We start from the raw sequence: 24,588 nt of genomic DNA on the forward strand, positions 1-24,588 counted from the left end.
AGACCGCTGTGCTAAGAAGTTTGCAATGATCTGCTGATTAATACATTTTCTAGTCGCTTGAGAGACCTGACAGTAACATAATGCAGTGAGAGTTTGAGATAGTGTGACTGTCTCTATTCATGAACAGTTGAATTCTTAAAGGGACATTGTCAAAAAGTTTTAGGCCTGAAATGCCTAATACTACTTTTCACTTTTATAGCACCTGCTATCTGAAGATGTCAAAATGCTTTAAAATATTCATGAATTAAGCCCCAGAACCCAACTTGCTGGGTGTCCTTGGACAAGTCACTTAACATATGTGTGTACAGATGGAGAAAACACACACATATGTTAAGTGACTTGTCCAAGGACACCCAGCAATTCAGTGGCAGAGCTGGGAGAACTCAGAGCTTACTTCCTGCCCTTTAGCCACAACTACGTGCTTCTTCCAATCAGCTTTGTGTTTAAGAAAAAAAAAGTTTTACAGAGCCAACTATTATTAGAAAGGTTTTTTTATAAATCAAATTCAATTACTTTTAACGTTATTTTTTTTTAAATGTCAAACAATCCCTTGCAGCGTGAAATCCAAAACATTTTCTGATGCTTGTGCATGGGAAGGAGAAAGTGAAGCTGGCTAGAGATAAACGTGGAACAATTCAGGCTAGATGTATTGTCCCAACTGACTGAAAGGTTGCAGATATACAGTGTGTGAGATTGGTAACATGAAATAACTTTTAAAACCTCCAGGGTTGTCAACAGGTAACGATGTCATTAAAAGCTAGAGAGACTTTCTTTCTTAATGCTTCTTAGGTTTGTGCACTTTGAGCACATTGTTTCCTTCATATTCAAATATCTTATTCTGGGAGGCGGGAGCTAAAAACATCCTAGTTCTGCTCACATTCAGATATCACAGTGATGGGCATAATAGGCTTTGGCCAAGTCCAGTGAACGTCACAGTGTCAAGTTCCCCATCTTTTAAATGGAATAATAATAATACTTACCTTAATTACAAGAGCGTTTGGAGGATTAATTAACTATCCAACCCCGGATTGATTTACTCACGTGAGTAGTGTCAGGGAAGCGTGACTCACATAAACCACAAAAAGGAATTTTTAAAGGGGCAGAATGTCTTTTCCCAGCAGGAAGAAAAGGAGTACTAGTGGCACCTTAGAGACTAACCAATTTATTATTCCCAGCATGGACTGTAGCCAAGACTCAGGGCAAGTACTGTGGAGTCTCCAATGACCAAAGATGAGGGATCTGTCTCTAAAACTACAAATCAAAAGCTTCCCCAGGAATCAGATTCTTCTGTGTCTAAGAATGGCAGCGTACATCTGCCCTTGCACCCTCAGTACCATTCAGGGGACTGGATTAGATGACCTCTCGAGGTCTCTTCCAGTTCTAGGATTCCCTGAGCCAGCGGCCCCCAGCCCACACTAAGTAGGGTGACCATCCCTCCCATTTGGGCGGGGGCAGTCCCTTTTATAAACCCTGTCCAGGCCGTCCCAACTTTTTGGGGAAAGTGGGCATTTGTCCTGTTTGCTCTTGCCAACTTGCTCAAACAGCACAAATGCCCCTTTGTCAATAAAAGTGGAGTGCGGAGGAATGGGGGGTAGCAGGGATGCCAGCCCCGCTGGGTGGGGGAGGCAGGGCTCGGGTGTGGGGCAGGCAGGGCTCAGGTGAGCAGCGACGCCAATCCCGGGTGGGAAGGGGCAGCCGTGCTCCGGGAGAGGCGGGGACGAGCCCTGGGCAAGGAGCGGGGCCTCAGCCTAGCCCCAGGCGGTGTCCAGTTTTCCCTTGGGAAATCCAGTTACCCTAACATGGGGGCCCCGTAATGCATTCTGCAGAGCGAGGAACAGACCGGGCAGCACACGATCCTTTCCCGCAAGCGAGCAAATCCCAGCTCTGCCTTCGGGCTGCCTGAGAGCGGCTCCTGCGGCTCTGTGCCCTCGCCTTGCCCGGCCGGGCGGCAGGTAGCCCACGAGCCGGGCACCGGCCCCCCCCGGCAGCAGCAGCAGGAGGAGGAGTTTCCGTGACCATTGCAAACACCCCTCCCGGCCAGACCCGCCTTGGTGCCGCGGCCACCGGTCCCAGCAGCGCTCTGGGGCTGAGCAGGTGGAGGGACGGGCTGGCAGCACCGGCCTTGGCCCTGGACTGCAGGATGAAGATGGACTGGCTAACTCAGCGCTGCCAGCTGCCGGCCGCCCAGAGCTGCACCCGTCCGGGATGCTTCACTTTGCTGCTGGTAAGATGGATCCCTTGGATGCAACAGGCTGTGAACCCCTGGAGGGCTGCAGAGCGCTGTGAGCCCAGGCAGGTTGCAGAGACTGTACGGGACAGTGCCCGGGCCAAGGCGATGTCACTTTGAATGATCGTTTCCGCTGGTCCCTGGGGCACGCAGCTGCCCAGCATGGCAGGCAAGGAGACCGAGGGAGCTGCTTGGGGGAAGATGAATCTGTGAGCAAGAGGCATCTCACCTGAACACCCCCCCTCAGGCCCCGTTCAACTCCTCACATGCTGCAGAGCAGAGTGTAAACGAGTCAATGTGTTCGTTCCTGTTTTGTTGGGTACTTCATAACCGATTGATTTTTCCGGGACACTAATTGCACACAGCTGAGTGCATTTTCCAGCAAACTTCTCCCCATCTGTGGGAAAGCTGCAAAGATGCACTTAGCAGAGTACAAAATTCTCTGTCTTGGGACAATGCAGATCCCAGGACAACTTACGCTTTCAGTATTTAGAAAAAAGACCCATGCAAATGCCAGTCTGTATATAGATAAATTCCTGATGCCCAGACATCTAATCTAGTGGGTGATTACTGAGATGCAGATGTAGAGACTGGGGGGCCAGACAGACTTACAAAAAATTGACCTGAGAAAAGAAACACACACATGGAAAATATTCCCATGTGAACATTTTCAGACTTCTCATTTGTTTGGAAGGTAATTTTAAAAAGTTTCTTTCACCATTGTTGAGGAATCCTTGCTCTACTCAAGGCTGCCATGATGGTTTCATTTTTAGTGATGCGTCAACACTAGAGTTGTTTATCAAAAACACTGAAAACAGGGATTTGAAACCCAGCTCAAAACCAGTCCTAGGTTTTGTTTTGCATAACCTAAGTGATGAGATTTTGCAAAATCCAGGACATTCGCAATTTTGCAAAATCTCATCACTTAGGTTATACAAGCTTTTGGGCTACACAGAACTTTCCAGTCTCACATTTTTCAGTGATTACATGGAGTGTTGGTGTGGGTCCCAAGATACTAGAGAGACAAGGTGGGTGAGGTAATATCATTTATTGGACCAACTTCTGTTGGTGAGAGAGACAAGTTTTTGAGCTACACAAACGTGAAGAAGAGTTCTGTGTAGCCCAAAAGCTTGTCTCTCACCAACACAAGTTGATCCAATAATAGATATTACCTCACCCCTCTTGTCTCTTTAATATCCTGGGACCAACACAACACCAACAAAATTGCATATTTTTCAGTGATCTCACTGAATTTAGGATCTCACAACTGTGGTTTTTGAACCTAAGTCACTTTAAATATTGACCGCTTTGGGTGTATTCAGATTAACAACCCAGAAGTTTTCAAATCCAAAGTTTTCAATCCAGTTTGGCCTTCACTTGTTGGACAAACCTGAGGAAACAACAGTTGTGTTGTTGCATCAGATTTCTCACTTCTTGTCTGGGGGAAAAACAGGAGGATTGTAAACATTGTATTACTCTTTATTTACAAATGTTGCTCGCTGGGACAGCCTCATGGGATGTACATATAACTTTCATGAAGGCTCATGATTGCCATGCTGAACAGAAGGGAGCATATATTTCTCCCCTAATAAGCGGAATAGAAACACTACTCTACTTTGGCAAATACCCATGCCAGAATTGTCTCTTTTTCTGAGTTAAATGTAAGTTGGCAACGTTCCTTTAATCTTAGTGTGCACACAACCAAATTCATCCATGGAGTAGCTCTATAATCAGATGTAGTTATTCCAGGGATGAATTTGACCTAGAAAATTAAATACACAGCTGAGATAACAGTGGACACTGTTGGGTTTCAGTTTGGGTGCTTTTAAATCAGTGCCTATAACAACCATCGTATGCAAAGACTGTATGAGTGATTTATGATTTCCTTCCGTAAATATGTTTTTGCTGTACTTGTCCATAATGGAGACAGAAAGGCAGCAATTCCTTTTGCAATAAATTGGATACCAGGCTTGCATAAAAATCTGATTATCTTCAATCTCTACTGTGCAATTTCTCATAAAACAAATAGTCTGATCAGCCAACCAAACTATACATTGTTGTCTTATTTGTATATTAACGGCCCACTCTTAGAGCTTTACTTCCCTTCAGTGTTAAGTCTGAAATAATAGTTTATACTGAAGGTCAGTTCAGCTTGTTCTTGGTTTTGTTTAAAGGATGGAATGTAATTTATCCCACCAATGAAGTACTTTATTATTCTTGTTTTTTTAAAAACATAGAAATGGTTTTTATGATTGTCCAGTGGATATTTTTGTACATGCAAGTTTTGAGCATGATGCTTGCTGAAGCAGCTGGCCCCAGACTCCTAGATTCTGTTCCAGACTCTGAAACTGACCCATTTATGCACTAAACCCACTGCTCTAATGTTGGACTGGACCCACTGCTGGGGAATGTTTATTTGTTTTAAACATTGTTTCTCTGAACTACAATAATAAGCTTTATTGTAATACTGGCAACACAAAGAATGGATACTTTATTTTTGGATCATACATACTATACATGCTTGGGGTTTCTTTAAAATACAACCTAAATTTGAGGGACACACTTGACCTGGCATTCTCACTGTTGTATTTTGCTTTCTTTAGGTAATAACTCTGTCTTTACTGATGTACCCCGTGCTGAAGAGTCTAGGTCTTCAGCTGCACTCTGCAGTCACTGGCAGCTATATCTCGGGAACCCATTCCATTGCTTTCATTAACTGTCCCAATGAACAAGTTGCAAAGGATATTGCAAGGTACAGTGTCACTTTCATTGTCGTTGTGCTTGAATAATTCAAAGGCTGGCTGTCATGAAGTAATGGGTTTTTTGTTTCATTTACAGTAGTTATTTCTGAGGAGGAGGAGGGTTTCTCCCATTTTCTCCACATGACACCCTCTTTCTCTCCCACTCATGCATTAACTCTCTCCCACAAACAGCTCCGTAGAGTAGGAACTCAACCTTCTAAAGGAAGATTGTAAATATATATATATATATATATATCTAGCTGGTGCAGAATACAGCTGCCTGCCTCCTTCGAGGCCTAGGCTAATGTGAGCACATCAAGCCTCTTCTCAGATTCCTGCACTGGCTCCCAGTCTGTTTCAGATGCCAGTTTAAGGCCTCAGTCCTAATTCTCAAGGCAATTCATGGATCAAGCAACCACCATGACAGCTGAACTCCTTTGAGACAATGCAGATCACACAGCTCAGCAACACTGCATGAGGGTGGAGAGCAAATCATTCTGGGTCAAGGGGATCTGGCTATGGAACAAACTTCTCAGGTGAGATTAGGTGAATCCAGAGCATGAGGAAATGTTACCAAACTTTCATCTTTCAAAAAGCCTTATCACCATAGCAAGAATGACACTTACAACACTGACACCCCAACTATCCAAACACTCCTCCAGAAAAAAAAAATCCTGTAACAGTTAACCAACCAACCCAAAACAGAAACCAACAAAAATAGCCCAAGCAGAGATGCTACCCTAGAAAGGATAAAGTGTCAGAGACTGCTATGAAGTCCACTAGGGACTTTGCTATTGCTATTGACTTTATGTAGAAAGTGCCCAGATGCTACAGTGATGGATGGCAGTATAAAAGCCTAAGATAAATAAAATAAAGAAAACAAAACAAAACCAGGCCAAAAAAAAGGGGGGTAGGGGGGAGACAAAATCTGCCACTCAATGCCCCTCCCTACTCTAATGTATTTTGCAAGGGCTTCAAATACATCTAGATCTTTTTTATTTTTAATATACCATAGATTTGTATGATGAACACTTCAAAAATTCCTAGCTACATGGCTAAATAGCTGCTCTGTTCAGAATACTGGAAATGTTTATAGTGGACCGTTAAGTTTCCTGCAACACCTCTTATGAGCTCTGTTCCCTGCTAACTCTCTGCTTGCCAAAAACTCTGCCTCTCTTCCCTAATAACAGAGTGTTCCCAAACAGCTATTCAGGAAAGAATGGGCTACCAAAAGGCATTTTGTGTCACCCTTAATACTGCAACTGTATCAAGTGTGTTACCACTTCATGTGTATGACAAAAAGAATAACTGTGCATTACTGGTGAGAGGACTATTTAGTCTCTGAAAATGCTACACATTAGCAGCTCCGCAAACATTCTCTGTCTTTGTTCCTTCTCTTCCAGGGAAGGGAGAGGAAATAAATCACTCCCTGGAGTTCATGCCCATTGCTGAGATTTACATGTATTTTGCTCACATTTTTCTTGGTATTAATGAATTAAAGTTGAGCTCAGAGGAATTTGGATTAAGTGATAATGGCTCTGTGGATGAAAGCTTATTTTCCAAAACCCTTTAGCTGCTAGTATGGATGTCTTTATCCTTCTCCTAGATTGCTCACTGAGGTACTTATTCCCAGACTCCACTTGCAAGTATTTTCGTTGGTGTTTGTAAAGGCAGAAAAGGGTTTCAGATTTCAAGGACAGCTCAGCTGTAAACAAATACCTTTTGGGGGCACACCAGTTAGAGCAAGTTATAACCTGAGTGCCCTGCATTGCTATTAAAATTGATACTTAGTAGAAGTCTCCCAGTCTTTACAAAATGGAGATTTTGTTTGTCTGCCTGTGTCTGATTTGGAAAGTTGAGTTTTGTGGGTCCAGAGGGCATGATCAGGCCCTGTAGCATTCTGAGGGTGACCTCAAAAATAATCTAAACCAAAAATATTTCAGGCTGATCATTATCTTCTATGAAGAGAAGACTGGGTTACAGCTGAATAGTCCATCTGCCCCCAGTTTTGCCTTGTATCGGTGCACATCTTTCTTTACCGTTCTGCTTATTCATATTTCATCTGTCTAGAGCATGAAGACAAATGTGCGCTAATGCTGGGACACAGAAATACACATGAAATATCTAGCCCAAAGCCTGCATGAAGTATACAGCCATTTTCAGCCACCCATCTTCATCTTGTTATTAATATTTACAGTTCCCACAGGGTTCGTGTGTTCCCTACATCTCAGTTAATCTGGGGGGGAGGGGGGCGGGGGGGACAAAACAATATCCCAGGAATTGTACTTTGCACTTCTGTGGTGCTTTAAAAACTTGAAGTCTCACAACACCTCAGTATTAAGTGATTATTATAAGCTCTGCACAGCAGTGACCTCCTGCTCATTGGTAAAATGCATAGGACACTGTTGGTACTCTTTAGAGAACAGTCCCTTTCACATAAGAACTGCCTTGCAGGATCAGACCCAGGAGCCATACAGCCCCATACTCTGTCTCCCACAGTGGCCAATACCAGCTGCTTTGGAGGAAGGTAGAAGGATTCCCGTAAACCTCTCATAGGTGATGTTTCTTCCTTGCTTCCAATCAGTTAGTGGTCATGGCAGCCTGAAAGTTTGTCTCTTATTTTTTATCCTGGTACTTTACCTGTTGTGTGGATTAACTGAGGGCTGCAGTCTCCAGGGCTCTCAATCTGGCATGCTTCACCTGCATCAGCTTGATAACTTTTTTCATGTAATGTATCAGCCACATTCTCTATGTGGTTCTGATTGTGTCTCACCACTATAATCCCTATTGACCTTAATCTCAGACCCAAGACTTTTAGAAAAAAAAAAAAGTCTGATTTTCCTCCTAAACTCTCACACCTCTAGTAGATCATTAGGACTGGTTGAAAAATTTGTGTCAAAACATTTCTTGATGGAAAATTGGGTTTGACAAAATGAAAATTTCCCCAGGAAGTATCTGCTTTCCTCAAAATAATATTTTTTTGTCAAAAAAAAAAAAAAAAAAAAACCTGAACATTTTTGGACTTTGGCTATAAACTTTAGTTGTTGGCTGTTTTGGGCCACAAATGTTCAGGTTTTCAACAAAAAGTTGAGATTTTCCATGGGAAAAACCTATGTTTTCTCATTAGCTGTATAGATCATGTTACAAGTAGTAGGGGTTTACAGTTGAAACTAAGAGCTTGTCTGTACATCACTGAATCTGAAGACAGTGGTTTCCCCTAATATCCCTTCTTTCTCCATCCTCTGCTTGCTGAGGTGGCATGCATGCTTTATACAGTTTTCCTCTCCATTTAATACCAATTAAAAGTATGTTTTCCAAGTTATCTGGTAGTAATCTGAAATTAACATATCTGAGCGATTGTCATGTCCCTTTCAGTAAGGAGCCTCTTTCAATAATTACGGAACCATCCTTTCAGCTCATCTCTCTTTTAAAATAGACATGGAGGAGTTGGAATGTCTGTGTTGCCGGCACCCAGTGCCGAGAGGCTGAACAACAGCTTGAGTTGGTTCGTTACCCGGTGTGCTACACCCAATAATCACAACGGGGTGGAGAAGCAGAAAAGTTTATTTGCAGCTGCAAAAAGGTACAGGGAGAATAAAATCTCAAATCCTGCACAACAGAGCAGGAAGTTACACAGGCTTTTATACATCCTTTTTCCCAGCATACTTGTCCAATAGCAAGCTGCCCCAAGTATCCATATAGCCAGCCAATCCAGTTCCCAGCTAGTTCCCTGATTCCCTGTATCGTTTGTTAAACTATACATAAAGCTGCTTTATTCAGCATTGTTCTTTCATATCTCCCCTGTTTGGCCTTGCTTAGTTTCAGGCAGTCTGACTCTGCAACATACTGTTGCAGATTCTCAGCATAACTGTTGTGTGCGCCTCCAGGCAGGGGGGCCAAGGACACTTGGGCCTAGTACGCAGAGCTGCTGCGAGTGCCTCCAGGCAGGAGGGGGGGCCAAGGACACCGGGGCCTAGTGCGAGGGGGCTTCATCGACACTCGTGGTCTTCCATCCCCCCGAGTTACCTAGTGGCCATGCCCCAGTGTCCCCAACATCTGGGCATGTTACAGCTGTCAAACTAGGAACTGCTTCCTGTCAGTTGCAAGGGGCTAGTTAGCTTGGCTTTCCGCCATTAAAATCCTCAGCTCAGAATCTGTTCCTGCTGAAGTGTTAATGTCACCATATCCTCATGCTTCTGTGCTGTATTTTTTCCCCTCTTCCAGTCAAGCTGCCAAACAAGTTTGCTCCAGAAACTGCTCATCTCCAGGAATCGCCATCACTGTCAACTTTTGCCATTAAACTTTGTTCTATGTCCCTTAGGGTGCCAGACAGATAGGGCAGTGCTAATGTAATAGTAGTGCTACCAAAATACAACTTAGAGGTTAATAGAATACCTGCAGTAGACAAAAATAACTTATAGATCAGTGTACATTTAGAATTTTTACTGCTATAAAATATGCCAGCTAGAAGAAGGCCTGAACCAAAGCCCATTGAAGTTAATGAAAGACCCCTGGGGTTTGGATCAGGCCCATAATTCAGATAAATCTTTGTTTGTGTTCAAACCTTAGCCTGGTTTAACAGCAAAGAAATACAGGTTCAAAGAGCTAGCTCTATGTCCAGCTCTTCCCAGCGGTATAGAGCATGTGCACAGCTTAGTTTCTGTGTAGGATCTATAAAAAGTGTAACATTTTGTTTTCTTTTAAGCAGTAATCACATTGTCAAGTAACTAAACAACACATTTGCAACTAGAATGAGCCACTTTAAAGCTGGAACCTAAGCCTTTGGATAGGTTTTTGTGGGAGGGGAGGGGTTGTAAAGAAGCAAAACATTTTGCTATGTAACATGCATTTTTAAATGCCCTTTGTCTTCTGAAATGTTTCCATCTCCAAGTGTTCTTGGTTTGTGCCAGTCACCAACACTTAAACATTCATCAGCAATTGCGAAATCAAGCATCAAAAATTGTGTCATGCGGTCTGGACACAGATTATCGCCTAGAAAAGCTTTTTATGGCTATTTATGGATGCATAAATACTGAACATTAAACATTAGATGTGCATGAGCCACAGTTTAAATGGCTCCCTAATGGATACCATTTCACAAGAAGTTATATTGCATTCCCTGTCTCAGTCTGTGCTCCCCAGGGATCAATTTCTAACCTGCTAATTTGTAGCAAGAATTCTGGATCAAATCTCTGCAGGAAGGACATAAATAGTTTCCTTAAAGGGACAGCATCAGAAGTTTCTTATTATTATGCTTTCTCTGCTATTTGCAATTTTCTGTTAGAAGGTTGATACAGACCTTGTCCTCCTGTTTTTCCTTTTTCATATGGCAAAAATGGATTTTCACTTTCCTGCTCCAGTGTATTTTGGCACATAAGTCAATATACCTTTGCTTTGTTTACATCCTTACTTGTGTCAGGGATAGTATTTATTAATTTGTGCTCTGTCTGCTGGCCAACTGATTGCTGCAACAAAGTGAAATATAACATCTTGCATAAAAATTGTGTCTCTCTCTTGTTTTAAAAGAGATTTTTGCAATCCAGGGGACATTCCTTGTTAGATTAGAGCCAAAGTTAGCCTTCAGCATTATTGCAGAGGACTCCACAAAAGCAATATAACTTACTGGGAAATGGTCACCTATTTCAGAGCTGTCACCTGAATACTGGAATAGTTCCCAGGAACTCCTCTGTTCTAATCCCAGCTCCAATAGCGTCTCCCTGTGTGGTTTGGGGTATGTCATGTAATCTCTCAGGGGCAACTTCCTCCTCTGTAAATTTGAGATAGGAAGGATAAATTCTTACCTACTTTAAATGGTTAAGAGGATTAATTAGTATTTTAAAGCACCTTGAGGAGAACAAGGCTAAGTATTATTATAGCAATCAGCAGCATCTTTTGAAAACTGTCCCCCCTTCTGTAGTATGTTACTGCTTCTTCAAATCACTTAGTAAGATAAGACAATATGACCTTGACCTAAATAGCAACACTGAGTCAGTTTCAGCCAGTCACTGGATCGCATCATTTTTCCCCTTGCAAGATACTCTATGCTGCGTGAGATTCAGGCTAAAAACTCAGATCCTCATAGTCTGCTCATAGTCTCCCCCATGTTGTTCCACTGGGGAAGAGGTAAGGTTATTTGACTGTCCTTGGGGCATGGCTCCCTCAGAAGGCTGTGCTGCCATACTCTCTTTGGCAGTGGTTGCACCCAACCCGTTCCTCCAGGAGTTTGTAGCCACAGAGGAGAAGTAACTGCTGGGAACCAGCCTAGACCCAAGAGAAGCATGGCCTGGAGAGCAACTGCACGCTGGTGTCTCGCCTCTGCAGTGCCCGATGCTGTGCCACGGAGGGGATTTCCCAGCGTCTGTGGGAAGAAGGCAGTGGAGCTGCTTTTCTCCCCCATCCACCGGTCTGTCTCTTTTCCTTCCTGCTACTAGAGGAGAGGCCAGTCTGTGGTCCTGCATTGCGGCAGGGAGGGTGGTGCAAGCCACCTCCATTGTCTCGTGGATCTGGCTGTGGACTGTGTAGACAGACAAAGCAGGTCTAATAATAAAGATGTGAAAAGAAGCTTATGAAAATCCAGATGAGAACCCAGGCTATTTAAATAGCTTTGCTTTATGGGTTAGGTGCCAGATTTGAACCCGTTACATAAATTGCATACTGGTACTGTGGCCTGGACGTCTTCAGACAGCTGACGTGTTAGTTACTATCTGTGCTGATTTAGGTTGCATTTGGGGCAGGTCACCCTGTGATGTTGTACAGTCCTCAATCTACACATGGTATTTTCACAGCTTGGGACATGAAATCCTCCTTTAAGGATAAAAGATTCACTAGGGGATATAGGTTGTTTCATAAACCCACCTAGGATATATCATAATCTGGATGTAAGGGTGATATTTTTAACCTGCTCAGAGCCAAAACAGGTTTGTTTTATTTGGTTTGAAGTAGCTAATAGTGTACAAACATCAGGGTTGGTTTAACCATCAAACCCACTGAGGGTTAATTCCTACAGCTGGGTGGATTTATTCTTTCATTCTTTAGTCACTCCTGCCTCCTCGTCCGGAATTTTGAGGTCATATTTTTGACTCAAGTGTAATTGCTAGGAGTTTAATGTTTTCATTGCCATAGCGCTAAGTACAAAACACAGGCCAGAGTTAAAGGAAAACAAATTACAAGTCTAAAAGGGCCATGCCTTCAAAAAACATTTACCACAATTTTGAGGGCAGAAGGTGCAAAAGAAACAAGCTTGATGGTCTCTCCAAAAGTGAAGAGACACTGGTGAGGTGTTTTGTTTTGTTTTTTAATATGGAACGCTTCACGAATTTGCATGTCATCCTTGCACAGGGGCCATGTTAATCTTCTCTGTATCGTTCCAATTTTAGGCACAACATTTGACCTAGTACTCCTAGCCCTCTTCCTACCCTCCCCCACAGTTGCTTCTCTGCTCACTTCTGCTGGCAGCCCAGATGTAACGTGCTGGCAGCCCTGCAATAACAAACTAGTCCACAACCAAAGGAGGAAAATTTCAGGAAGGAATGGATTTGGGTTTCAGATTTCTAATAACTTTCTGGTATGAAAAGGCCGATGTTGTTAAACCTTTAGTACATTTGATGATTTTTAGTCTGCTGTGCATGCAAGAAGCAGAGTCTCATGGTGTGAGTTTATGACTGGGAGTCAGGGACGCCTTTGTTCTAATCCCAGCTCCATTTCTTAATCTCAGCCTCAGTTTCCCCACTTGTAAAATGGAGATAAGACTGATACATCATGGGGATGGTGCAAGGTTTCATTAGCTAACGTTTGAGACTGCCATCTGTGTCATACAAGTCCTGCATTTTTCCCCAGGCCAGCACTGAGGCTGGAATCTTCAGGGTCTATCAGCAGCAACCTGGAGGGACCCTCCCCCTGGCTGAGCCAGTAGGAGCCAGGCTGAGCTAATCTCTGCTGGAAACTGATTAAACAATCATAACTCGTGCCTGATGTCAAGGCTTGTCACTGGAGGAAACAGCTCAAGGTTAACTTCCCAGCACAAGGTGGAGGAGGGTGCTAGGAGTGGAGGAAGCACCGTGTATTTACAGACTCACCTTGTCTGTTCTGTTTAGGGCCATTATGGATAAAAAGCTGGCTGCCTGCGTGAATATCCTGCCGAAGGCCTCGTCTATGTGAGTTGCACTGAACGTTCCTCAAAAGGACATACACATGCTTGTCTGCAAATGGAAGCCTAAGCCAGGAATAGCAAACCCAAGAGGTGCCGATGCACCCACAACTGGCTCAGGACTTCTCAGGATTAGGCCAATGAAACCATGCAATTGGGAGACCAAATTATTTGTAGAAGGCTGAACTGCTTTCCGATTGCTAGACAGGGAGATAAGAGTGACCCCTGTACTGCCACAGTGCATTAAGCATATTAAGAATAGGGGGTGGATGGAAGACATGCCTGCCTATGGCCATTTGTTTATTGGTTACTTAGGAATAGAAATCTTCACAAAGAGGATTTTAGTGTCTTTCACCATGATGTAATGTGGGTTGCTTCTTTCATGAGACCTAAACTTATAATATTAATTGAGGTCTTCAGATGGTAGGAAGGGGCAGCCTTTGGCCCCAATACTCACAGGCATCCCGGGCCTTCCACCCACAGATCGGAAACCTTGTCATTACAGAATGAAGCTCGAGAAATGGGGGGGGGGGGCGTATTAATAACCTCATTTCACAGCTGGGAAACTGAAGCATGGAAAGGTGTGGTGACTAGTGCATGGTCACACACACAGAGCCAGGACTGGCACAAAGATCTTCCATTTCCAGTGCCTTAGCCACAGGAACATCCTTCCTCTCTGAGGGCCTGCCCCAAAGCCCAATGAAGCCATCCACTCCAAGGCAGACTTCTGTGGGCTCTGGATCAGGCCCCAAATGCACCACACAGCTCCCCACCAGCCACAAATCTATCTGGGGCTCTACCCACCCGTTCCTAACCTGGCTGGTAGAGCCGAACAACAGCGCTCCAAGCAGAGCTGGTCCAAGTAGTGCAATTCTCTAACATTTCTCCCACTCCACTAACCCCTCGGTAGCTCTGGGCTCACCAGCCCCATCTCAGGAGTCTCTGTTCCGACATCGATCTCTTGCTGGGCAGTCTCAATCGGGGTGATGCCATTGAACTCGACTCCTGCAGACCCATCCTGTGAATAGCTCCTCTCTGTTTTCGGAATGATGTGTGATAATCCGTGTAAGGCTGGATCCAGGTCACACATATGCGCACACAGCTGTTTTAGCCTCCTCCTTCCCAGGCCAGCTGAGCCCCTAGCTGCTGATCACTAACCTCTCTGACGCCTCCAGATGACTTCTGGCTTGAGGCTCCAGGCACATGGGTGGCATGATGGCAGCATTCTGCCAAGAGAATTGTTCTAAAAGGGCACGAGTGCGATCAAGGAGATTTGCTCTTTGTCAGTCAGTGAGAAAGAAGAGGGGCTGGGATCATTTACTTGGTGAAAGCCATTTCTGCAGAGAGTTATTCCCCAGCCGCCAACATGTAGGGTTCAGCCAGCTATCAAGCAATCATTTTACTTCCTTTCTAGATTTCCTACAAGAGACACCGATATAGCCCTGGTTAGTATGGGCAGGTGCCATGCAATGTGCTGTACACAGAGCTGCTGGTCTATAGCATCCCCCGTTATTCCAGTCCTGGGCCCCCCAAACAGCCCCGGCAACAGACTTTGCTGTTCCCTTGCCGGTCCACACCCCAGCATAGCTCTGCCCACTCCCCTCATTCCTGACGTTCAGACTCCCCTACTAATCTTTCCCCCCGCCCAGTTCTGCTGGGGCACCTCAATCCTGACCCATGGTAGCTCCGGCCACTCCAACATTACAGATGAGCCCTCATCTCCCCTGTGTAGCCCTAGTCCCAGGCAAACAGCCGGACATTGCCTAGTGTGATAAACGTTCATTTTTCATAAATGCAGTGATTGCTCTTGAGATTGTCACATCCAAAGGGGGTTCTGACATGGAAGTCATTTAAAATGCTTACAGTTGCCTGGTACCTCAGCGACTCTCCCCATGCTTGGATCAGCAACAGGCTGCCAGATTTCTCCTCGCTCTGCAGACACGAGGCTCAGGCAGACAATCTACCCCTGAACTCTCTACCCTTAGTACATGCTTACAAAGCCCATTAGTGTGCTTGGGAAGCGAGCCTCTTTGCCCATAAATTTCATCCAAGGCGTTCATTCCCTACCGTGTCCAAACAGCCAGACTTCGTTCCCAAACTTGCAATGCGCTCTGCTTGGGCAGACCCCTGGGCCAGCACAGAGCACCACTGACCTCGGTGGGGCTCCACATGGCTGCAAGGGTCCACCTGTGCTGGACCAGGGCCTTACTGAGCACAGGAGAAAGCTTTCAGCAAGCAATCTGCCGAGTTCGTGACTCCCCCTATTCAGTCAAATCCCTAGCAAATGATTTGAAAACGTGACATTTCTAGAACGACACAGAACAAAATAAAGAAATGTGACCTTGTAGCATGCACTGAACAGGCAAAAATCAAAACACAATAATAATACCTAGCTCTTACAGGGTATTTTCCTTCAGCAGATCTCAAAGCACTTCGCTGTCTTAAATGGATTTTAATGCCGAGTCAGTATAAATGGGGCTGCAGTCATTTACTATATTTCTTTTTTCTTCTTCTTTTACATCTAGGTATTTTTGGGAAGGAGAAATAGAAGAAGCCACTGAAATACTTCTAGTAAGTGTCTGGTCCTGTGTATCTAGTAGAGACACATGTTTTTAAGAGGGGTCCCATTTCTGACACTCACCTACGATTAATTCAACTATTATGAGGATTTGCGGGGACAGCTCCAGCTCAGGGCAGTAGTGGCCAAGAATTGGTACCGTCTGAGCACTGTGTGAAATGGATTTGGAGGTTCTCTCTCCAGTTCCTTGAGGACAGGGGTCCGCATCACAGAAACCCCCAGCAGAGAGACCCTGGCCTCAATGAGCCACAGTAGGCTGGACTCTCACTTCGGGAAGGTTCCATTCAGGTCAGGGCACAGCAGCAGGCAAGGAGGGGTCAACGTTTACTTTACTCAGCGGGGCTGTCAAGCCAACATTTTTCCTGCGTGTATGTGGCTAGAAGCACCAGCCCCATTGTGCTGGGCACTTTCCAGACAGAATGAGCGAGTCCCTCCTCTGAAGAGTTTGCAGTCTAAACAGACAAGGCAGGGGAATTACATTTTACACACAACACCGAGCTCTTTTATGATGCTTTTCATCAGTAGATCTCAAAGCACTCTACAAAATGAAGTAATTGTCATTACCCCCATTTTACTGATGGGAAACTGAGGCACAGAGCAGTGAAGTGACTTGTCCAAAGTCACCCAGCAGGCCAATGGAAAAAGCTGGGAACAGAACCAAGGTCTCCTGAGTCCCAGTCCAGTTCACTAGCCACTAAGCCACACTGTCTCTCAGATGGGAAACTGAAGCACAAAGGGATTAAGTGATTTGCCAGACATCCTGCTGCAGAAGGTGCTGGTGTATTTCAGACATCTCCCTAGCTCAAAGTTATCTGAATAATTTGCATATGCCATAATATTGGTATGAGACTTCCTAAGTGACTTTAATTCCCTCAAGAGAACTAAAGTAGATACTATCAGCACTAGTGTGGACGCATCGGGTGTGAGAACAATTCAGCTGTCCCGGGTTACATTTCTCTTTACTTCATTTCTTTTTTTTTTTTTTACAGTTAGTGAAAACAAGGACGTCAAAAATAAGTGAATTATCAGACTACATCAGGTGAGGCTCCTGCCTGTTGCAAATGATATTTTCCCGCTAAACTAAATTTGCCATCTCTAACTCAACCAGTCAGAGGACAGTTACTTCCTCCCAACACCCATGTGTAGTCGTTTAGCTCGTGGACTGCTTCTGCATGTGCCAAATATCACAGACACCATATCAATTCAAAGCTCACACTAAAATGAAAAACTAAGTAAAACCCAGCTGGTTTCTGGTTGAAATGGAGTCCACATACCTCAAAAAAAACTCTCTAAGGTTCACCAACATGGACGGATGTTCAGCTTTTGTGTTGTAGCCATAGGCAATTCACAGAATCAGTGCAAAACTAGGTGAAACAGAGTTGTTTGCTCTTAGTCATACCTTTGAAGGAAATATTTTTCTCACAACATGAAAAATTAGCCTGTGGAACTCACGGTCCCAAGATATCACTGAATTATCAAGATTCAATTATATGGAGCCACTGATATGGATAACAAGAATATCGAGAGTCATCATAGTAAATAAATAAGAGCTTTGGAGAGGATATCAACCCTGATGCTTCAGGGGTTAAGTCAACCTCTAACAATGGGGGGATAAGAAGGAAACTTTGCCTTAAAGCAGGTTACCCTATAACTGCCTACTTCAGGGTTTCTTGCATCTTTCTCTGAAGCATCTGATACTGGCCATGGTTGGAGACAGGATGCCAGGCTAGATGGGCCACTGGTCTGATCCAGTCTGGCAATTCCTATGTGTGAATGATTCCCTCTCTTCCCTGCCAGCCCCAAGAAGGGAAGTGGTACTGTCCCACTTCTCCCTTCTTGGGGCCCTAGGGACTCTGCAACAGACCCTCTTACCTCAATAACACCCCTCCTTGGGGCGGATTTGTTACAAAACCTAGTGCAAATAATCAATCACAAAACACATCCATTTATCATACCCACTGCATATAGTCCTTAGAATCCCCCAACATCTAGCCCATCAGTGTAACACATACCATAGTCCAGCATCTTCCACCACACCAGGCTCTTCTTCAGTCGTCTCTTGTCCTGCCAGCATGGCCACCCCAGTCCTTCCAGCAGGAGTGCCACTCCACTCTTCCCAGTAGGAGCCTGCCCGCCCTCAGCTTCTCTGCTGGGAGTTCCTCTTCATCAGGGGAGCATCCGCCACTCCCTGGTTCCATTAACCTCTCACCTCAGAAAGGCCAGCAGGTAGGCCCTTCCATTGCTCCCCTGGCCCTTGGCCCCTTCTGTTTCCAGCTCTCCAACGTGCAGACATCAGCCGCTCCGCTGATTACCTGCCTTCAGCCTTCCCTGGTGCTTGGCTTCAGCTTGGAAGCCAGCAGGCAACTCCCGCTGCTGCTCTCCTGCCTTCAGTCCTTTCCAGCCCTCTGGCCTTTCCTCTGGTTTGGAGAGATCAATTGGCAAACCACTCTGCAGGCAGTCCACCTGCTACCCACCTACCATTGCTTCCATCAGGGACCTCCCACAGGTGCTGCCCCCTTCCACTTTCTTGGTCAAACTGGCAACAGCTGTACTTACATAAAGGCGCTGGACCACCTTCATTTAAAGGGGCCAGCCACCCTGTGATGCTGTGTTTACTTAAACCCCAAACTCACAGCAAAAAGCTCATGGATTTTGAATCTACATGATCTGAAGAGAAGGGCCACGGAACTGCTTTGAAGTCAGAGGCAAAGCTCTGGAGGCCCTTCTTGAAAGGTGCTCCTGTGAACTGAAAGCTTCACGTTTCTTGGGGCTGTAAGTAAAATTGAGCTTGTTCCTACAGCAGAATTGATCCACTCCCATTGGGGGGCTATGTGTGTTTTCCATTTTAGATTCCTGCATCCTTTTGAGATTCCTGAATTTATCAGCCTGCCTATAGACCAAGGAAACCCCCTCTATTTAAAATGGATTGAAGAAAGTGTCTCCGATGACTAGCTGGAATGCACCATTCTGTCCTTCTCCAGACATACCCAGCGTTTCCTTCCTGTCAGGGGTAGAGGACATTTGCTTTGGCGCTCTAGTCTTTTCTCACTGCAGGCGGGACTGGTGCATACATACCGAGGGTGATAAAACCCCAAGGGAATGTAGGTAGCACAGGTGCCTGGGATTTGGAATTTGCCTCCTACTTGAAATACAGTTTAACGGACACTCCTCATTTGTGTAAACCTAAGTTCTACTGAGCATTTAGCTACACATCGTAAGTAGAGCCCGAAGCGGAGAAAGGGCACATGTTGTCCAAGAATAGTTCCAAAGTTGTGAACAGTGGAGTTTGCAAAGGTGTGTGTGGTGGGATGTGAGCTCCTAGGGAGACTCTGGCTATTTATAGGACCAGAGGGTGAAAATGCACATGACAGGGCCCCAGCAACACAATCCACGGAGAAGGAGCAGAGTTCCAGTCCACAGGCTGTCAGGGTTTGGCTGCACTGCAGAGGAAGCATACGCAGCCCCAGTGACGGTGAGCAGGGGTGACCATTGGTCTGTCTGCCCCCTGAAGAAGGGTTGCGGCAAAGCAGGGGAACCAAAGATGGGGAAGGTCCTGCCGAGCCCTCTGCCCCCCTGCCCAAATGAATGTAAATCAGGATGCAGCAAAACATCCCATGATGCACCAGCTCACATCATCTCCTGCTGTGCAGCACCATTTGCAGCAACATGTTGCTTTGTATCCTGACAGGGCAGCCGAGGCAGTTTACCAACAGCCAGCCATTCAGAGTGCGGCCCACTGAGCATTTGTGAAAGGATCCCGGGCAGCGCAAACAAGGACCCACTGGGGTGGGACTGGGGGACGCAGCTGACAATAGCCTACTGCTTCTGGGAAGAGCACAAAGAGTTAATGCTCCCCAGAGCGTATAGCGATGCCTAAAGGCAGCAGGGATCCAGTGCAGGCCTGTGCCAACATTGCCAGGCTAAGGAGACAAACTGACATACCTGGTCCCAACAAAAGCTTCCCTCTGACTAAAGCAAATGCTTTTTCTCCCTTGGCAGCCTGTAACACTGCAAACAGAGGCACAGGCTTGTAAATTATGGAGCACTATGTAGTAATTGATGCATCTGAAACAGACGCGTTTCTTACTCCTGATGCCTGGTTTGCTCTTAGACTTTTGTGGTTATGAAAAGGCCAGTTGGGCCGAGAGGGGCAGTCCTGCTCTGGCATTGATCTTCCGGGGAAATGTGTGTGCGGGAGGGGGTGGATTCTGCAGCATGCTTTGCCCTCGAGTATGTGGGCCAATGTTGGCAGTGAAGCCACCAGGAAAGAGGGGTCCCTTTGAGAAGGATGAGGACTTTTGGACATTGTACTGCCAAAATGTTGGCTGTGGGTGACAACTACAGCCTGGGCCTGCTCTTGCTCCCATTGGTCAGTTCTGCCAGCGGTTTATTAATTCACGTAGGGGCTGATCTAAAGCCGATTGAAGCCAATGAGAGTCTCTCCATTGGCATCAGGGGGCTTTGGCTCAGGCCTGTGGTGCTGCTGGTGGGTGTAGCACTTTGCAGGTGTCAGTTGATGTCTCTGCCCTGAATGTAAAGTATTCAGTTAGCACACAAAGACCTCAGCGTGCTGTGGGGTGGGAGGACAGTTCATGGGATGATAAAACTGAGGGAGCAAGGGGCCAATAGGAAGGGGAAGGGGTCTGTAATGAGAGCAGAAATTGGGTCACTTGAAGCTGTGTTTAAAATCAGATTAACCCTAAGGAAGCAGAACCGGGCTGGCCTTGCTGGAATTGCTTGGCAGATGCTATCAGGGCTGAGGCAAAGGATGCAGCGCTGGAGAATGCCTGACCACTGGAACCACCGCTGCATGCATCTGCCAGTCCAAGAGCACTTTAAATGAAGCCTGGCTCTAGACACTGAAGGAGAGCTATCCCCCGCTCAGAGCTGGAGTAAAGCGTGTGGAGCCTGAAGGGCTTCACTCCCTTGAAGCCAAAGACATATTAGAGCAAGTCGGGGGAGGAAACTTGCACGGTCTGAAATTAATTGAGAGATGTGCCCAGGAGTAGTGACATCACTCTCCCTGTGCTCATTATCACCTGCAACAGCTCCTACCAACTGGTGTCACTCGAGATTTCTCTGGCAATTTGCTGTGGTTTTAAATGGGCCCTGGATGTGCTAAACTGCGGAATTAAAGCTAATTTGCAGAGAAATGGCCAGCAACCTGAAAATGGGAGAGAGATTATTAGTGGGGTTGAAGGGCAGATTGGCCAGGTCTATTTGTTTTCTAGTATCAGTTTATTTTTTAGGTCCTGTGAACATTCCAGTGCAAAATGCAATTAGTGGGATACTGGCAGAGCACTTGGATAACACCCCTGCTCCTGCAAAAAAGGAGCCATTAGCTGTTTAATGAGCACAAGTGAGCAGGATCGCTGTTTGACATCACAGCCAAAGTAAAGGTCTATCTATACCTTGTCAGATTTGTACCGTGAACCCTGCAAATTGCCTTAGAATTTCATGGTGAAATAAAATGTCCTAGGGCAGGGAGATTTTAACGGGCGAGTCATTTAATAGTCTGACTGTGAGGAAACGCTCTGGGGCACTTAGCTGACATAGGAGCTTTGCAGCAACGTAGTGGAAGAGCTCATGGTACATTCACACAGCAGGCCAGCCTCACAGCATGTCAAGGATGGACTGGACTATGGAGATTGAGCAGTTCTGCTGGTGCCTCGATCCTGAACAAGAGGCCCTGATTGCTGCTCCCTCCACTGCCGCTGTTCTAAAGCCCGGGAGGATGTCAGACTCCAGGGCTGTCAAGCCAGCAGCTCAGGACAAAACTACATCCCTGCTCTGTAAAGAGTTGCCCTCTGCCCTGTGCCCTAGATACATGTTAAAGAAAAGCACAAAACAGTCTGAAATAAACTCGAGTAATTCTGTCTCCCCAGCTCCTGGGGTCCAAACTGGGTGTGAGCTTACTCTTTAAACTCAGAGTGAAATGCTGGCTCTTTAATGGTTAAAATACCTCAGCTCCGTTCAGTTCAGTGCTCCCTTTAAGGTCCTCTTGCCTAATGGTCTAGTTTAAAGGATTTTCCACATTTCTTAGCCTCTTGGACCAGAGCTATGCAGACTAATCCTGTTACAGTACAAAGCGCATGAGTGCTGCTGTAAATCAGACGCCTCATCTCCAAAATGCTGCATACATAAAGCATGCAGGATACAGTATGATAATCCAGGATAGGAAAAAAATGCATCTCTAATCTGCTCCTTTTCATCAGCTGACAGAATTCTAGCTCACACACCACAAGGAAACAGGGCTTTTGTTTCTTTTAATAGGATATGCGACATCATTGTTGATTATAAACATTGAATTCCCCCAAGCTGAGAACCAGGTCTTTCCACGCTGGCCTTTGTTTTACAGCTAGAAAATACACAAACAAACAGCATATTTAGTAATACTGGCTACAGCCCCTTGCACCGCTGGAGTCCTGTCAGATATTACACCGCTAAGCAGGGTCACGCTGGGTCACAGAACTACCAAGAGCCCCTTGGCGCCCCGGGGAGCGATGCTGGGAATTCAGCGGGTGGCATGCCATCTTCTGAGTCAATGTGCCCTCATAGTGATAGTGGGACAGCTGGGCTGCTGCTGTTCAGATGAATCATAAAACCACGGTCCTGACCACTTGTAATTAAAGAGCCCACGACCCTTTTTGTTCTAGCCCAAGTGTCCGAGCCAAATTCCAGTATGGGTTCCATCGGGTTTCCTAATGCCTCCGGCTGCTTCTGTTGGACTCCTGTATATTATTTTTATTTCAAAAGTATGTATTCATGAGCTGTTGGCTGCAAATACATGGACACTCTTTAAAATGCCATATTGAAAAAAAAATTTCTAGCTACCTTTATCGCCACAGTAGGATTAACCCTAGGTTAATCAGCTGTTTAGTGCTAGAATAAACTGGTTGTTACATTCTGGCTCCCTCAATACCCCCTGTAGAATAAATTGGATATTAGTGTACCGACAGCCAGCTGCGACCTGACGTTGTCGTCACCGCCGAGGCCCAGAAAAAGATCATCCTCATCGACGTCACGGTCTCCTTTGAGAACAGGACCCCGGCCTTTTGCGAAGCCCAAGCTCGTAAGCTGGAAAAGTACACCCCCCAGCCGACACCCTGAGAGCAAAGGGCTACGAGGTGCAGATGGACGCCTTATCGTCGGGGACCCCTGCAACGAGCGTGTGCTGCTGACCTGTGGGATCAGTCGACACTACGCATGGCTCATGCGGCGCCTTATGGTCTCGGACACCATCCGATGGTCCAGGGACATCTACATCGAACACATCCCCAGCCACTGACAGTACCAGGAGGTGTGAGCCAGAACGACATCATGCATCAACTATGAGAAAGGGACCAAGAGACTTTTTCCATTGGACCATATGAACTGGAACCATAAACTCACTGAACATTAAATCTCACTAAATGAGGGTAATCCATCCTCATCATCGTATCCACTCATTATACTCCACACCTGAACATAAACATACCCCCATATCTCAATGTCTGTACTTTCACCCATTAACCTTTTACCCCCACTTGGGGATATGGCAGATTATGTATACCTTACGCCATCCAATCCTAAACCTAATTTTGCACCCCTTGATAATCTGTACCTTATTCCTGGATAACCAGAAACTTCTACGCTTAAACTCTGTACCGTTTTCTTTTTATTTTAACATCATCTTAATAAAATTCTTAATTCTTTATATCCTAGCCTGAACAGTTGTGCAATTTACGCATTTCACCCAGAGATGGCAGCATGTCACTGGTGGAGAAATAATTCCTCTAAGCAGGATACATAGCTTGCAAATATGCTCCCTCCGTCCTTCATATGCCCACTTAGCTCCAAAATAAAACTTTCCTGGGTGGGAATATAGAAAAAATGTATGAACCAGCCAACTAAATACCCCAAAAAAGCAAAGGAGGGTCTTAGCTCCATAGGTAAGTTCATTTCAATGTATGTGATCAGTTGAAAAATGCCCCCAGGGGACACGTTAGCTAAAGTAATGCTATCTTTAAAGACAACGTATTCTGTTCCAACTTATTAAAAATGCCCAGTGTTAGCTATCCATGTTCAGTGACTCATAGTTACTAACGGAGATCCAGCATCCTACCAGCCCAACTAATAAAGTAATGAACAAAGAAAGGAAACCTCAGAGCAGTTTGTAGCAGTGAAGAATGACACTTTCACCTTTGTTATTAGAAAACAGGTACTAGGAAAAGTATATTGACACTGACCGAGCTTTTAGAATGCCCAGTGTGTGTGTTTAATAACCCCTGAGGTCATCTGCTCAAGAATTTTAATAACCAAACTGCCTTTTCACCGTGTATGTTGTTTCTTTATTTGGTGCAGCGTAGGTAACTTGGCCAATAAAGAAATCTTGGCCCGTGTCAAGTTCTGTCTCTTATGCAGTAGCAGAGTGCGGCAATGATCAATTTGCAAATGCTGCTAGGGCAAGAATTGACTCAACAATAACAGAAAGCACAGCAAACGTTGCCAGTGGTTTTTTTCCCACCTGTGCACAAAACCTAAATGTCGGGGCTATCTGGTAGGTTTGCATCTCCTGGTCCAGCATGCCCATCCACCAATGCAAGCAGACACCCAAGAGTGCTTTAGGAGCGAAGGCAGGGAGGAAAAGCATACTGTAGGTGAATAGCCAAAGCCATGCATGGCTTTGACAATATTGCCAACCCCAAGTATTCAAAAAATAAATCACAGATCAGACCCCCAAAATCATGATATTTAAAGAAAAATAATAACCATGGGGTTCTTTGCTTTGCTTTCCTGGTACCTGAGTCTTCAGGCTGCATTCAGGACAAGTTTCCCGGCTTTTTCCCTCCCCATACATAGAAGATCTAGAAAGGAAAACAGATTGTCACCACGCCAGCAGACGGAGCTTTAAGTA

At 45.4% G+C, this 24,588-nt stretch overlaps 1 protein-coding gene and 1 non-coding gene across 6 annotated transcripts; one reads left to right on the forward strand and one right to left on the reverse strand.

The window, feature by feature from the left end:
* Positions 1-1,688: 1,688 nt before the first annotated feature.
* Positions 1,689-23,353, forward strand: LOC125623603 (protein CutA homolog). Of its 5 annotated transcripts, none has more exons than XM_048823226.2 (6): positions 1,689-2,224; positions 4,831-4,979; positions 13,062-13,121; positions 15,640-15,685; positions 16,682-16,731; positions 22,641-23,353. In XM_048823226.2, the coding sequence occupies exons 1-6, from the start codon at positions 2,141-2,143 to the stop codon at positions 22,978-22,980; spliced, it is 729 nt and encodes a 242-aa protein (XP_048679183.2). In that variant the 5' UTR covers positions 1,689-2,140; the 3' UTR covers positions 22,981-23,353. The 5 variants fall into 5 exon arrangements, with proteins under 5 accessions (XP_048679183.2, XP_048679186.1, XP_048679185.2 ...); XM_048823229.2 differs by having other exon boundaries at positions 22,624-22,774; XM_048823227.2 differs by lacking the exon at positions 22,641-23,353 and adding an exon at positions 18,542-18,860 and having other exon boundaries at positions 1,691-2,224.
* On the reverse strand, positions 12,262-12,365 carry LOC125623700 (U6 spliceosomal RNA). The gene has a single exon (XR_007353078.2). It is a non-coding gene; the product is annotated as a U6 spliceosomal RNA (small nuclear RNA).
* Positions 23,354-24,588: the final 1,235 nt, after the last annotated feature.

This window comes from Caretta caretta, chromosome 16, assembly GCF_965140235.1.
Source record: "Caretta caretta isolate rCarCar2 chromosome 16, rCarCar1.hap1, whole genome shotgun sequence".
In the NCBI taxonomy this organism is placed as follows: domain Eukaryota; kingdom Metazoa; phylum Chordata; order Testudines; family Cheloniidae; genus Caretta; species Caretta caretta.

Excerpts from the sequence above, each read along its gene's own strand:
- LOC125623603 (XM_048823226.2), top strand. The coding sequence starts at position 2,141 with ATGAAGATGGACTGGCTAACTCAGCGCTGCCAGCTGCCGGCCGCCCAG. Across the intron at positions 4,980-13,061 it reads GTTGCAAAGGATATTGCAAG|GGCCATTATGGATAAAAAGC; the intron begins GTACAGTGTCAC and ends TGTTCTGTTTAG. Across the intron at positions 15,686-16,681 it reads AAGCCACTGAAATACTTCTA|TTAGTGAAAACAAGGACGTC; the intron begins GTAAGTGTCTGG and ends TTTTTTTTACAG.